Source organism: Oryx dammah, unplaced genomic scaffold (assembly GCF_014754425.2).
Source record: "Oryx dammah isolate SB20612 unplaced genomic scaffold, SCBI_Odam_1.1 HiC_scaffold_8, whole genome shotgun sequence".
Classification (NCBI taxonomy): domain Eukaryota; kingdom Metazoa; phylum Chordata; class Mammalia; order Artiodactyla; family Bovidae; genus Oryx; species Oryx dammah.
This window is the reverse complement of record NW_024070192.1, coordinates 27,878,642-27,893,352: the sequence shown is the minus strand read 5'-3', so window position 1 is coordinate 27,893,352 and position 14,711 is coordinate 27,878,642. Positions and strand designations below refer to the sequence as shown.

Sequence of the window (14,711 nt, the reverse complement as noted above, 5' to 3'; positions counted from 1 at the left end):
CCTCTGCCTGCAGGCAGGGCCCAGTGGAGTCCTGCGGCTCAGGGCCAGGCTGGCAAGCCCCACAGAACCCCGAAGTTAGCAGGTGCAGGTCTGCATGGAAAACCAGGCCCCTGGCTCCAGCTCCGAGCAGGGCGGAGCGACCTGGCAGTTCTGGCCTCCCTAGCAGAGAGAAACAAGATCAGCTGAAGGGCAGGGAGATCCAACGGGGCAGGCAGCCTGGCCACACGTGTCCCACCATCAGTCTCCAGGACGGGGGGCTAGGGCCCTGCAGTGACAGCCTGAACCCCGAGGTGAGGGGGGGGGGCAGCAGTGACCCCGGCACAGAAGGAGCCACAGGGTCTGTGTCGGGAGAGGCTGGGGAGGTACTGACTTGGGACCAGGCTACGCATCTGCAGCCTCATTTGATCAGGATGGCACAGGCTCGAGCCTCCTCTTCTGACAGGTTCCGCAGATTCTTCTCAGATTCCTCTGAGGAGCTGCAGGGAGGGGCAGCGGTCAGCAGATCTGGGGTCAGGCCCTCCTCGGTCTTTCGTGCCCAGCTGGGGTATGAGGTTGGCTGAAGGGTTGGGGAGGGAAGTTGGGAGCGACCAGCCCCCCCTGTGGACCCAGCCAGCTCCTCACCCCAGGAAATCCTTTACGTCCTCCACCGTCATGTCCCCCGTTGTGTCCAGTGTGGTGTCGGCACTGGTGGCCGAGTCAATGGACACAGGTGAGAGCATAGCCTCAGGTGGCTCTGCGGTGTCTGCAGGGAGGAAGTCAACAGGGTCCATCTAGGGCTCCAAGGCCCCGTCCGCACTTGACCTGGTCTCAAACCAGCCCACGGTGGACCATGGCACCAACCAACCCCTCCCCAGACCCTCTGGGCAGCTGCCTCCTGCAGAGCACCCCCACCGCCATGAGACAAGCTGCCCAGCTAACACGTGGTCTCCTCACCAGCCTCTTTGCAGATGGGATCGGGGCTTCCGTCACGGCTCTGTGGGGCCAGGATGATGCCCGGGGTCCCGTTAGCCTGGCTCAGCTTGGGCGACTCTCGGGACCTGTGGCTGCAGAGATGGGCTGTGCTGCAGACCCTAGGCAGGCATCTCATGGCTTGAGAGCCAGACCCCCGCCCTCCCATTCCTGAGCCCTGGGGCCAGAGGGATGACCGGGGAGGGCCACCCTGCTGCTTGCTGAATTGGGGGATGGAATGAGCCCAGCCTTGGTCCCAGCGCTGCAACCCCCGGCCAGGGGCTACCCCTTCACGCACCTGACACGGGGGGCATCACGGGGCCAATGGACGTCCAGAGAGCAGAGCGGCTCGGTGATATTCCGGGCACTCAAGGAGAAGCGCTCAAACTCCGAGGGGGAAATCAGGTAAAACCCTAGGAGGGGGCAGGAATCACAATAAGGGGCCACGTCCCTGCCTCCCGGAAGCCCTGACTGCAGCCGCCGGCCCGCCTCACCCTGGCCGTGCCGCGTGAACACGCAGGAGGCGATGCCGCTGATGTCCTCTTTGCGGATGCAGGCATAGTGCACCTGGGGCCGCAGGCCCGGCACAGAGAACACGTGCACGTCACCCAGGTTAGTGAGGCAGGCCAGGCAGGTCTCCGCGTAGTCCTCGCAGGCCACGCTGGCAAAGGTAGCCAGGGCCACCTTGCGTACGCGGCAGCCCTCGTGGGCTGTCAGCTTGAACTTGGTCTTGGCGCTCACCTTGGGTAGCGTGAACACCTGGAGGTGGGTGGGGAGTGGGTGCTAAGCGGAGCCCGGGACAATACACACCCCAGTGTGCCCAGTCTAGCCCGGCCCCCACCACCTCCTCCACCCAGCACCACCCACCCTAAGCTGCCACCCTGACCATAGCTCCACAGCCCAGAAACCTCCCAGGCCCCTCCACCTGTGGCAAAGCCAGTCACGCTGGGTGGTCAAGTTGGAAGCCAGTACCCCACACCACAAGCTCCTGCCAGACCACCCAAGGGAGTGCTCAAGGGTCCTGAGGGGAACAGGGTTCCCCAAGATGCCTCTGCCATGGCTGGAGGCTCTCAGGAGGTCCCAGTGAGCAGGGATGGATGCAGGCCAAGGGTCTGAGGGTGTCCAGGAGACGAGAACCCCAAGGGGTCTTGGAGACTGCTCACCTTGAACTGCTCCTCGGACGCGATGAGCACGGCATGGCCACCCTGCATGTCAGGCGCCTGTGCAAGGTCCCGTGAGGCCTCATAGGGCTCCGGCAGTGGACGGCCGCGCCCATCCAGCACCGCGATGGCCACCACCGGGGCACGGTGCATCAGCTGCACCTCCTTGCCCAGCACAGCCTCCACCGCCCGCTCTGGCCGCTTCTCACCACCCGCCACTGCCGCTGGGACCTCCAGTGCATAGGCGAACACGGAGCCCGAGTTGGTGCCCGCCCACATGGTGGGGCCATGGTGGGCCGCTGCAGGGAGACAGGCTGGTGAGGGGGATGTGTGCCATCCCTCCCCTCTGGTGCCCTGGGATCCTGGACTGTCTCTCCTACATCCCTGGTGACCCCGGCCGGCCCCTGCAGGCATAGGAGTGACCTCTAGGGTCCCTCCACAGGCACATCAAACTGGACCCTGACCTTTTCAGACCTCTCCCAGCATCCCAGTGACGCAGCTCATCACCAGTCCCACAAAGACTTGGACTTGGGCCCCACCCACAGAGCACCCAGGCACCAAGTCCCGGGCCCATCCAGGATGCACACCACACAGTCCCAACTCCCTTAGGAAAGGGAAGGCTCTTGAGTAGACAGCTAAAAACACTGGGTTGCAGGTGAACCGGGCAGTCATACTGTGCACCCTCAATGGCCTGGTGGCCTCAGCAACAATCTTAGTTGGGGGGAGGGGATACCCGAGCAACAAACAGGTGAGCAACAGGAAGCCACGCTTCTCAGGGAGACAGTGGAACCAGGTCACCTCCCACCCCCTCCCCGGGCTGCCACATGTAGACAGTAGGAAGATCCCCCAGACAAAGGGGCCCTCAACAAATGACATTAGAAGTGGGGGGCTCCCCTCCCAGATGGAGGAGGAAAGAAGCAAGAGATACCACGCGCACACGAGCTGGACGCCGACCCCATCCCAACTCTGAGAAGGCGTTTCCGAGATGAATGGGGTCACCTGTGGGCCAAGGGTGACGGGCAACAGTAGCCAGCCATCAGTAGTCACACTCCGGGCTTCGACACAGGCCCTGTGCCAGAAGTGACATCCACCAGACATACCCTGAGCTGCCCAATGACCTTCGTTATAAGTTATGTTTAAATCGTGTTTACAAGATACACGATGTATGGAGAACAGGTGGGGAGTCGGTGCAGGCCTGAAATGCCCCATTACCAAGTTAAATTGATCAGCAGCTCTGTCCATAAACCCCAATGCACCACTGCCCTAGGTAGGACCTGCCGGAGCTCTGCCCACTTGGGGTCAAAACCAGCTCCTCCCAGGCCTGCCCTCTGCTCCAGTCACACTGCCTGGGCGAGTCACATCTGCCTAGGCCTTGGCACTGCAGCCCATACTTTCCCCAGATCCTGGGCTCCCTTCTCTGCCCAGGTCTAAGGCCCGCCCCACCCACTCACCGAGTCTCACCCTCAGGTTGTTCCAGAGGCCGCTGGGGGTCAGGGCACCCTGTCACCAGCACAGCCTGGTATTCAGGAGGCACACAGTGTTTTCCAGCCTTCCAGAAGGCATGGGTCCACCCCATCACCCATTTTCCAGAAGACCAAGGACACACCACCCTTGGCTGCCCAACCCGCCCAGTCTCACCATCTCGAAGGAAGGTGTCTGCAAAGTAGAGACAGCGCACAACACCCGAGAGGGAGTCGTCAGCTGAGCGGGGCTCAATGCGGCGCTGCACGGGCGTAACCTCCACATCCTGGGGACCGGCCTGCTCCGCCAGCTGCGCGTTGGCCTCCTGCAACTGGAGGGGCGCAAGGTCAGGCCACCATCCTGCCCCCCGCCCCCATCACCCTGACCACCTTGCCCGCCGCCCCACCTTGCTGCCGGCGACCATGCGCTTCTTGCCGGATGCACGGCTCTTGCGGATGCGCCGGAAGGACTGGCGCAGCGACTTCTTGAGCGACTTCACACGGGACAGTGGCCCCTCCATGGCCAGGGAGTCGCTGGGGTGCAGGGTGCACCTGGGGGTGCAGGCCGGCAATCAGGGAAGCACAAGTCCAGCAGCCGAGGGGCAGACATCCCCCAGCGGGGCCCTGCGAGGCTGGCAGTGCCCCTGTGAACCTCAGGAGGGGCTTGCTCACACCCACCTGGCCAGCACGGGGCTCCTGCGCAGGTAGTCAAAGAGGCCAAAGCCGTGACTGGTCCCGAAGGCCACGAGGCCCCACTCGGCGTGGAGTGTGACAGCTGTGACGGCGGCTGGTGGCAGGCACTGGATAAGAGTGCGGGGCTGGAAGCCAGCTGGCCACGGCAACGGTCCCAGGCGCGGGCTTAGCCGCTCATGGCCTTTCCATGTGAAGCCCTCACGGTCCTGCAGCAGGTCTAGGCTGGCCACGCCCACCGCCTGCTCTGCCGGCGTGTCACTCAACTCCAGCACCAGCACCTGGTGGGGGGGGGGCAGTCAGCTTGGAGGACAGGGCACCCCCACCCCGCCTGAGCCAGTGACACCACTGCCAGGGTGCTTCCACGAGTGTCTAGAGAGCATCCTCTGAATAAGCACTGACTAGTGCCTACTGTATACCAGGGCCCTCACTGAGCAACACCATGGAGACCAAGACCTGCAGGCCCCGCCCTCCCAGGGTTCACTTAACACAGGTGCTCCTGCCCCGGCCCCAACCCTGTGAGGGTCCCAAGGCCCCAGCTGGCCTCCCCTGTTCCCACCTCTGGGTTTCTGCCGGGCCAACTGCTCTAGCACCCTACCAGACCTGCCAGAAGCCCTCGAGCCCCACAGCCCTGGCAACACCTCGGCCGCACCTGACCCGCAGTGCCGGCTACCACCATCTGGGCCGTGTACTTGCAGAGCGCCACCTTCTGCACGCCGAGCCGCGGGTCATCGCTGTAGGGGTCGAAGCAGCCCACCTGCGGGGGTGGGAGGGTAACTGGTGACAAGGCAGAGCCCAGACCAGGCTCCCCGGGCTGGGAAGGGGGGCTCGCACCTTGCGGAAGGGCGGCCAGTCGTCCTCGGCAGCCTGGGCCAGGCTGTCGGCGTGCTCGCAGTCCGTCTGGAAGAGGCCGGCAGTGCTGAGCTTGTAGAGCGGTCGCAGGGCCACACCAGAGGCGTCCCAGAAGCGCACCGTGCCGTCCTCATGGCTGCGGAGAGGCAGCATCAGGCCCAGGGCCCCACCCCATCCCTTCGTGTCCATTCAGCCAGCAACCGCTCACTGGGACCCCAGCACCTAGGCCAAACACTGACTAGACTCCTACTGCATACAGCAAACAGGAAGCACCAACTGTATAGGGCAAGCAAGTACTGAGCACCTATTGTATGCCAGGCCACAGCACCTGGGCCCTTCCCCGCAGAGAGGGTGAGAACGTGCAGAAATATCACTGGAAATGAGTAAAGGTGTGGAGAAGTGACTCAGAGGACAGAGGACCATGGGGGTTCTGCCCCCAGGGGCCTCCAGAACACGTGACCAGAGATGCCCCAGAGCAGAGGAGTGTGCTAGGGCAGGAGCATTTAACCTGGGGAGGCCTGGAGGAAACGGAAGGAGCAGATGAAGCTGGGGGTGCAGCCCAGGACATAGCCACAGAGCCCAGGTCAGGGCCCCGAGTCGGTGGCGGCAGCCCAGAGCCAGGGCGGGAAAAGCTGAAAGTGCGGGCTGGCTGGGACACCTCCAGAGGCCTGAGGGTCCCGGCACAGGCAGACGGCAGGGGCTGGGCAAGAAGGTGGGGCCTGAGTCACTGGGCACGTCGGCGCCCGCCAGGCCCAGGCCGGGCTCTCTGGCACCTGCCCTGGGCAGCTCGGCGTGGGCTGGCCCAGATTTTCCGGTCCCGGGGCATGCTGAGTGGGTGGAGCTCAGTTTCACCAAGAGGGAGGGATGGGCCTTAAACCAGAGTCTAGGAAGGCTTCACCTGATACACCCGGTGGAAGAGGGTGACCTGGTCCCACCAGGGGCCAGGCCTGAGTCAGTGGGCAGGTCAGCACCCGCCAGGCCCAGGACAGGCCTTCTCACACCTGCACAGGTGCCACCAGACCCTGCTCGCCCATATATACGCGCTCACACACCCGTCACAACTGGGCTGGAGAGGTATCACCTACCCGGTCAGCAGCAGGCCTCGCTGGGATGGCTCCTGAGCCAGGTTCCGGCCCCCAGTGATGGGCCAGCTCTGGGGGATGGAGACGGGTGTAAGCTGAAGTCACGCCAGGTGCCACGTGCAGGATGCAAAGGCCAAGCAGGTGTCCTACTTACACCTGCCACATCCCTTCCTCGGGCCCAGCCTGCAGTACACCCTCAGGGGACCCCTGCCCCACCTTCCCCCCCAGCACACACCGAGGACCCGGAGGCCGGCTGGGGGCTCTGCTGCTCCCCGGCGCTCACGATGCGGGCCCACAGCTTGGCAGGGACATTGGCGACGTGGGCCGAGCAGGTGATGGCGGAAGAATGCAGGGGGGCCAGGTACGGGGCAGGTACAGCCGGCCAGCCGGGTGTCTGCAGGTCTAGCACCACCAGCTCCTCTTCGAGCAGCACAGCAAGGGCCTGGGGCTCATCGAACTCTGCAGGACGGGGTGGGTGAGTGCAGCTGCAAAGACGCGCAGGGCTGGGTCCTTGGGGGAGTCAGTATGGTACGCACCATCCTCGGGCCGCGTGCTGTGCACCGTGAAGAAGTCGATGACGCGGGAGGTGAAGTCCAGTGTCACCAGGGTTTCAGCCTGGAGCACGCTCACGCAGTGGCGGTCACCATAGCTGGCGCGGGGCATGCCACCGCTGAAGATGACGAAGTGCTCGCTGCTCAGGGTGAGAAAGCTGCGTGAGTAGCTGGTGGGGCTCCGGAAGAGCCTACCCCCACGACCCTACCCCCAGGTAGGCCCCACCTACCCAGACGCACAGCTTCGCCACAGGACCTTGTTGATGGCTTTGCAGGGGAAGGGGCCTGTGGGGGGACAGCATTGGCCTCGCTTGCAGGCTCTCAGGCAGGGACCTGAGGGCCCTGGATCACATTTCTCACCACTGCCCCATTCCCCTCCTGCCTCCATCATCCCCACTGGGCGGCTGTTCCCTGCATCCCAAGGGGAAGGCACGCTACCCAACGTGGGGCAGAGGGGGTGGTCTCACCTTTGGCCTGGTCCTGCCACCTTCCACACATCCCCCCTGAAGTTTCCCCACTGAGGCGTTGGAGCTTGGGGTCACAGCCAACCCTACACAGGTCCCCCACACTCACCGTAGGGCATGGTGGCCACCGTGGGCTGCACTGCTGGGGAGTCACCGGTGTCCGCGGCCCAGATGGCGTAGCTGCCGTCACTGTGCGAGCTAACCACTGTGTGGCCACTGCGCTCCCAGCACACGCCCTCCAGCTGCTGTGGGGCGGGGGAAAGGCGTGAGCTTGGCGGCCATGAGCAGAGGCCCCGGGTGGCCGCCAGCCTCACCCACACACCTGGTTCCCCAGGAAGATGCGCTCGGCACAGCGAGCGGCCTGGTTCCAGATGACCAGCAGGCCCCGGCTGTAGCCGATGAGGATCTTGGTGGGGTCCCGCAGGTGTCCCTGGAGTGACTCCACGGGGCCCAGCGCCTTCCCACATCGGTAGTCATCAGGCACGCTGAAGGCGCCAGAGGGAGTGAGCGGATGGGGTGGCCAGTGGGGGGGGCGGGGGGCTGGTGGAGGGGGCGCAGGGAAGCTGGGTGGCCTCTCACCTTCGCAGAACCTCATCTGGGCCCAGGGTCTGCCCCTCGAGCAATGTCAGGGTGGGAACATCCAGGAAGAAGATGCTTCCGCCCTCGGTGCCCAGGGCGGCCATGTCACCCGCAGCCACCAGCAGGACCACTGTGATGTGGGTGAGGCTGGGCAGGCCACTGTGGGGCCGAGGGGAAGCCGGTGAGGGTGGGAGCCTGCACACTTGCTGGGGAGGGCACGGGGGCCCGTGACTGTCAGCTCACTACAGCCCCTCTGGACTCGCTGGGCCCTGGTCATGCAGGGGGCTGGCGCCCAGGAAGGCCACAGTGGTGGCTGCAGACACCATAGCCAGCTCACTCAATTATTCACCAGGACATCGGCAGGGAGAGGGATAAAAATAGGTCCCCAGGTCTTGGAGACAGGCCCTGGAGCTCCTCCCCCGACCCAGAGGGGATGGCGGCAGGAACCAGGTCCCGCCTGGGCAGGGACCACAAGCTCCAGGACTCTGCCTCCAAGTCCCACCAGGAAGCCCCATGTCTTCAGACATCTCCCTAACCCTGGAGGGGGCCCCCGATCACTCCCCTGCAAGAGCTGGAACACCCCGGATCCACGCTGGGTCCAAGCCCAAGCAGGACAAGCCTGTTTCTGAGCTGGATGGGCATCTTGTGACCTGGTCAGACTTGCGGCAGCCGTTCCAACAAGGGCTTGCGGGCCAGGAACCACAAGGCCCCTTCCTCTCCCCCTGAGCGTTGACGCCCATGCCGTTGCCCCCCGGGGCGTCCCGCCAGCACCTCACAACCCAGGGAGACCCTTCTCGTTCTGACCTGCCCTCTCCTCCCTGCACAGTAGGGCCATTGTCCTGCCCCTGTCCGAGGGTTCAGAGGACCAGTGCTAAGGCCAGTTCCTGCCCCAGATGCCCCCCTCACTGCAGGGGCACAGGGCCACTCCCCAGGCTCTGGGACACACCCTCCCCAACCCAGGGCCTCCTGGGCCCCGGCAGTGCCAGGGCACAGACACTCCCTGCTGACCATGGGCTCACCTGGGACTCCCGTCGGACGCCCACAAAGTCCACCAAGCAGCTCTCTGGACCCAGGCCCAGCCCGACGTGCACCACCCCACCCCGAGTCCCAGCCCTGGGGCAGCTTCCTGTCCCCACTGCACCTTCACAGGCCCCCCACTACATCTGGCAGCCACAGCCAGCCAAGCCCCTCGGTACCTGGCGCCATCGAAGCCAGGCCGACTGGGTGCCTGGAAGTGGAGGGCTTCTTCCAGGTGGGCGCAGCCGTCATGGTGGACGATCTCCCACAGGTGGAGGCTGTCGTCATCCAGCAGGGTCAGGACTCGACCCTGGCAGGTGAGTAAGACCAGGACTAAGCTGACTGGGGTCGGGGGCAGGGCAGGGGGTTTTGGGGGGCTGGCAGCGGGGCTGAGGCTCACCTGACCAGGCAGGAAATGCATCTGAGTGACAGTGGCCGCATCTCGGTGCAGGCCCGTGAACTCCACGCCAGGGGCACCATAGCTGAGGGTGATGGGTCAAGGGTGGAAAGCAGGCACAGGCCAGGATACCAACACCAGGGATCACCTAGCCCCGCCTCCCCAGGACCACTGCATCAGGCCCCCGGTGACACAGGGAGGGGTGTCACCTAGCCCCGTCCAGGGGCCCTCCCAGGTCTGGGGGCTCCTCTCTGGAAGAAGCACTGCACTCAGGATGCAGACCCATTCAGTCCTGCAAGTCAGTGCAGCATATGGCCTTCCCTTCCTCATCTGTAAAACCAGCCAGTGACTTGCTTGCCTGCCTCCTGGGGCAGATGCAGGACACCTAAGAACGCAAGTTCTCCTGGCACACCTGGCCCGGGCCCAGCTCATGGCTCTGTGTCAGCCTCACGGGTCTGTGGGCGCAAGAGCTGGCCTGGCACATTGGCATCATGGGCAGAGACGCCAGGCCAGGCCCAGGAAGCCCGGGGCAAAGCAGAGTCCAAGCTGCCTCTCCACAACCACAGGCCGCTGCCACCTGCAGGCCAGGAAATCCATGTCCTTGTGGGGCTGGCAGCCCCCACTGAGTGGGGAGAGGCCCCAGGGACTTGGAGAGGTGGATGCCTGGCTACAAGTGCCCGGTGTGAGCGCCAGTGTCCCAGGAACCTCAGACTTCACCGTGGACGGCAGGCCGAGGGGCCCCAAGGGGGAGGACTAGGCTGGGGTCAGCAACGTTGCTGGGAGACAAGGCAGGAGCCGTTGCTTGGAGCTGGAGCCGGGAGAACACAGACAACAGGACAAAAGAGGGGCAGGAGTGCTGGGCGGGAACCAGGTCGCCAGGGAGACGGGCCAGACTGGGGGGTGGGATGGCCCCTGTGGCCAGCCTCAGTTTCCTAACCCAGGGCACGGGTAGGAGTGGTCTGGGGTCGGGGAGCTCGCCCTCCTCTGAGGCCATCTGGCCGCCCATCCTTTGTCAGCATGAGGGGCTGGTGCGCTAGAAAGACCCCACCACCTGCAGAGATACACTGTGCCAGGGAGAAGGGGCCATGGGACCACGGCTCCCACAGGCAGGCAGCAGCTGGAGGCAGGAGCAGCAGGCAGGGAGGGGACTCCTGGGCAGGCAGCAGCCTGGGGCAGACGACCAGGGGACCGTCTCCTCCCTGTCCCACCGATGCCTCGGTGTCCACCGAAGAGAAGGGGGCACCTAGACCCAGCCCCTCCCCTTGGTCCCTGGAGCTGGCAAACTCACAACTGCCCTGCCAGTGCCCCGCGTCCCGGATGGGGAGACCCCATCCCACCCTGTGGTGGCCAGCCAGACCCTGCACCTGGGCCCCACCTGGGGGACTCACCTCTTGCAGTGGGGGTGGGCTGCTCCACAGCAGGAAGGAGGCATCCAGCTGCCAACCTCCCCCGCCCCGTCCCCTCCCCTTGGAGCTCTCAGGAAAATGGCCCTTTGTGCGGCTCACAGGCCCATTGTGCGGGGCCAGCATCCAGGTGGGGGCTGCGCTGAGCTTGCCACGCCGAGCCTGGCACTGCCCCCAGCCCTCGGCTGGACACACGTGTCTTCAGGCCGGCACACGTGTGTGCACCCGGTTCCCAGGGTAAGCATAAGGCCTGCTGTGACCCTGGTCCTCCCGCCACCCTTGCTGGGGACCGTGTGCTGCCAGCCCCGGCCCACCTCCGCAGTCACAGCTGCTGGGACAACGGGAGGGTTGCCGAGGTAACTGGCTGCAGCAATGGGCAGCTGTGGACCCCTTCGTCTCTGAGGCGCCGCCTCAGGGCAGCAGCTGCGCGACCTCCACCAAGGGCCCGGCCCGGCGCCCTGCACGTTAGCCACAACCCCAAAGGATACATCTTGACGGCCCCAGACCGGGTGCCGATGGCCATGATACGAAGCTCAGGGTCAAAGGCCAGCGCACTGGGCTGATTGGGGAAGCCATGCTCCACGGTCTGCAGGGAGGTGGGGGTGTCTGTAAGGCACAGCCCCTACCCGAGGCCCACCCAAGGCAGTCTCCAGCTCTGTCCCTGCTGCATGCCCAGCCCCCCGACCTCAGTGTCCTCAGCTGCGAGATGGATGACCACACCTCCAGCGGGTGAGGAAGGGCCTGAGCCCTGGCCCCACCACAGGCCTTCCCAGCCAAGACCCGTCCCACTTGACACTTGGGTCCATGACAACAAACAGAATGGGGCTCGCAAGGGAGGATGCGTGGGCACAGATGCGAACCCCAGCTGCCCCATGGGGTAGGCTCTGCACCCCACTTACCCAGGCAGACTGAAGTGGGGTGCAGTCCTTGGTACCCCCACACACACAGGCTCTGCATGGTGGTCAGAGACCAACACCCAAGGTTGGCTAGGCAGAGGCTCTTGACTCCCCCGAACCAGGGCTGCTCCCCACTCCCAGCCCCAGAGACAGGAAGAGGGGGGCCCAGACAGAGGGTGCTTCCTGCCTAGTCCCTGAAGGTGTCACGCACCTCCCAGACTCAGGTTCCAACCTGGAAACTGGGGGACATGGTTCCCACCCATCCCTGGTCAGGGTAGTAGGTGGTGCTGCACACTGGCGGTGTCAGTGGAACAGCTCCCACCAGGTTCCCTGCTCCTGGCAAAGCCCTAGTTCCCCCACCCGCCCACCGACACAAGGAGCCCCTAGTCAACCCCGAGGCCTGGTTAGGAGCCCTCCCCAGGGGCTGCACCCCTGGGCCCCCAGCCCCCAATACCAAGGTGGGATACCACATGTGGCTGCCAGTTCCTCCTGAGCACTGCGTCATCAACACACAGGTTTTATTAGAACCCCTAGTCCCCTGAGGCCTGTGTCTTTCTCCAGCCCCAGCCCATCCAGGCAAGGACTGAGTCGTCTGAGCAGCTGGCTCGGCCCTGGGCAAGTCACAGCACTGTGCGAGCCTCAGCTTCCCATCCAGGCACTGGGGAGCCCACCTGAGGACAGAGTGGACCACTGGACCAGGCTGGGGTGGCAAACACTGGCACCGCCAGTGGACCTGACCAGGTCCTGCAGCCTGCTCCTCTGTTCAGGACCCTCGGGGACCCCCAGCTCACTCCAAGTCAAAAGCCTAGTCCTTACCACCTGGCCCTCTCCGACCTCCCTTCCATGGACCCCTGGCTGCTGGCCTTCCGCTCTCCTCCAGTCCACCATGGAAGCTTCCTGCCTCAGGACCAGAACACCCACCACAGTCCCTCTACCTGGCATATGCCCTCCCTACTGTGGAGCCCTCCTCCACCTCAGGAGACAACCGCTGGCTCAGCAGCCGTCCCTCTACACCCTCACCTGCCTGACTTCCTCCACAGCACTGACCACCAGCCCAGCCATTGCCAGCTGCACACCCCACTCCCTGTTTCATTTCTCACTGTCTCTCCAGCTAGGACACTGGCCCCTCAAGGCAGTATGTGTTAAGATGACACAGAGTGGACACACAACAGGCAACCAGGGGCAAGGCTGGGATTTGGACCCAAGACAGTCCAAAGTTCACACTCACCCTGACCACCCTCCACCCCTGGCCACTTGGGAATCTGAGGCTTTTTGATTTTGCTTGTTGGTGTTGCTGGACCAGGGATCAAACCCGAGCCCCAGGAAGTGGACGCACAGTCTTCACCACTGGACCACCAGAGAAGTCCCTGGGGCCTATTTTCTAGTGATCAGCTGCCAGCCCCTCTAGAGACCCTCTGCCCAAGTCCACCCCCTCCTACCACTGCTGCCCACTCAGAATGCGGCCTTGCCCGCCTTAGCATGGAGCCCAGCTTCTGCCACCAGGGTCCAGATGGGGGAGCGCCTCCCCTCCACCTTTCTGGGGCCCCAGCTTCACACCTCGACTCCCTGGCTGAGGAAGTGACACCTTAGCATGACACCTGCCCCACCACGCTGTCCTCTCACCTCGAGGGGCTCACCCTCAGTCACTCAGCATAGGAAGGGGCCACTGGGAACCCCTGAGCACTAGCCTCCCCTCTGGGCCCCTTGGCCAGCAAGCCCGAGGATCCTGGCACCCTCTATTGCCACCTGGGAAACCCTGCCTGCCCTGAGAAACGTCTCGGCCTCGGCCAGTGCAGGAGCAGTGCCCAAAGAGCATCTCTCTGGACCAGGGTCTCCTGCCAGTCGCTCAGGACCTACAGCAGCCCCTCCAAGGGGCCCTGGCTCTCAAGCTGAAGTCAAATCCCACTGACAAGGGCACACAAAGACCAAGCCCCCGCTCACTCCGTCTCTGGCCAGATCGTCAGTTCTGTGAACCTCAACTTTGTCACCCTCATGTGAGCATAACGACTCGAAGCCCCCAAAGCAGCAAGGGGGCATGTGATCAGAGGGCTTGGGTGTAAAACGAGGCCAGAAGTGACACCCCTGGGGGGAGTTAGCAAGGGGCAGGCCGGGCCTCTCTCAACCACACACCAGCGTAGGGAGGCGGGGCTGAAGGCAGCCCCTTTCCCGTGGCCCCTCTGGCCCTACCCAGGAAAGAAAGGAAGGAGCAGCCCTCCACCCCCACCTCCGCCAAGGCTCCAGAAGCGGTGGGTCGGCTGCCCCGCGACAGAGTCCGCAGCAGGGAAGACAGTGGCCCCATTTCATCGCAAGGGAAACTGAGACCCCAGGATTCGAAGTGCAGTTGGTTACACGGCCAGGCATCCCCCCTGGAGCCCCGGGCAGGCCGGGCACAGCTCAGGCGGGAGTCCCAGGCAGTGGGGGAAGGGAGGAGGAACCGGGAAGGGATTTCCCAGCCCCACCCCCCCAACATCTGCCCCCACTCAGCACTCCTCCCCAGCAGCCTGGGTGCGAAAGCAAAACAAATCGGGCCCAAGGGCCGCGCAGGGGCGCCGAGGTCCCCAGGAAAAAGATAAAGAGGCAGCGAGTGGAACCAGAGCGAGAGTTTAGAGGCGGAGAGGCCCCTCGGGGAGAAGCCAGAGAAGTCCGAGGCGCGGAGACATGAGCGGGGGAAGCGGAGGGCAGGGATGCAGGCGCGCGGCTCGGGCGGAGCAGAGCTGGGCGGCCCGGCCCGGCGTGCGCCCCCTCCCCCGGCCCGACGTGGCTCCGGCCAGGCCCCCGCCCCCAGCCAGCTGCCCCCGGCCCGCCGCCGCACCTTATGGAAGGCGAAGAGCTCCTGCTTGAGCTTCTCGCGCTGCGGGTCTGCGCCCTGCCTGCGGAACCGAAACTTCATCATCTTGCGCCCGGCCGCCCGCCGCCGCCCGCAGGATGCGCCGCGCGGCCCCGCCGGTCCTGAGGCGCGGGCGGGCGGGAGCCAGGCGCGGGCGCGGCGGGGCAGGGCCTGCACGGGGCGGGGCTGTCCGACGGACGCGCAGCTCAGCCAATGGACGACCCTCAAGCCGCCCGCCCCCGCCCCTGCCTGGCACTCAGTGGGCGCTCGCGAGCACACCCCACCGCGCGTGCGCCACGGCGCGGGGCCTGCGGGGACTTGTAGTCCGCAAGCGGGGCTTCGGCGTGGACAGCAGGGGACTGGTTTTTGAGCGGCAGCGCGCGTT

General features: G+C 64.9%; 1 protein-coding gene across 4 annotated transcripts; it reads right to left on the bottom strand.

Annotated features, from left to right (window-relative positions):
* Positions 1-63: 63 nt before the first annotated feature.
* Positions 64-14,443, bottom strand: LLGL1 (LLGL scribble cell polarity complex component 1). Of its 4 annotated transcripts, none has more exons than XM_040245825.1 (23): positions 14,312-14,443; positions 11,092-11,189; positions 9,204-9,285; positions 8,983-9,113; positions 7,787-7,945; positions 7,530-7,692; positions 7,317-7,452; positions 6,974-7,028; positions 6,729-6,883; positions 6,428-6,651; positions 6,196-6,263; positions 5,093-5,246; positions 4,911-5,015; positions 4,247-4,539; positions 3,976-4,120; positions 3,747-3,900; positions 2,112-2,407; positions 1,443-1,707; positions 1,247-1,361; positions 934-1,043; positions 622-742; positions 390-476; positions 64-159 (listed from the first exon to the last, which is right to left on the bottom strand). In XM_040245825.1, exons 1-22 carry the CDS (start codon positions 14,390-14,392, stop codon positions 398-400), a joined length of 3,189 nt encoding a protein of 1,062 aa, XP_040101759.1. In that variant the 5' UTR covers positions 14,393-14,443; the 3' UTR covers positions 64-159; positions 390-397. The 4 variants fall into 4 exon arrangements, with proteins under 4 accessions (XP_040101759.1, XP_040101761.1, XP_040101760.1 ...); XM_040245827.1 differs by having other exon boundaries at positions 934-1,037; XM_040245826.1 differs by having other exon boundaries at positions 7,317-7,449; positions 14,312-14,428.
* Between the last annotated feature and the right edge of the window lie 268 nt (positions 14,444-14,711).

Coding starts and splice junctions, on each gene's coding strand:
- LLGL1 (XM_040245824.1), bottom strand. CDS start 14,392: ATGATGAAGTTTCGGTTCCGCAGGCAGGGCGCAGACCCGCAGCGCGAG. Junction 3,901..3,975: donor GCATGGTCGCCGGCAGCAAG/GTGGGGCGGCGG, acceptor GCGCCCCTCCAG/TTGCAGGAGGCCAACGCGCA. Junction 1,044..1,246: donor CGTGATGCCCCCCGTGTCAG/GTGCGTGAAGGG, acceptor CCATCTCTGCAG/CCACAGGTCCCGAGAGTCGC.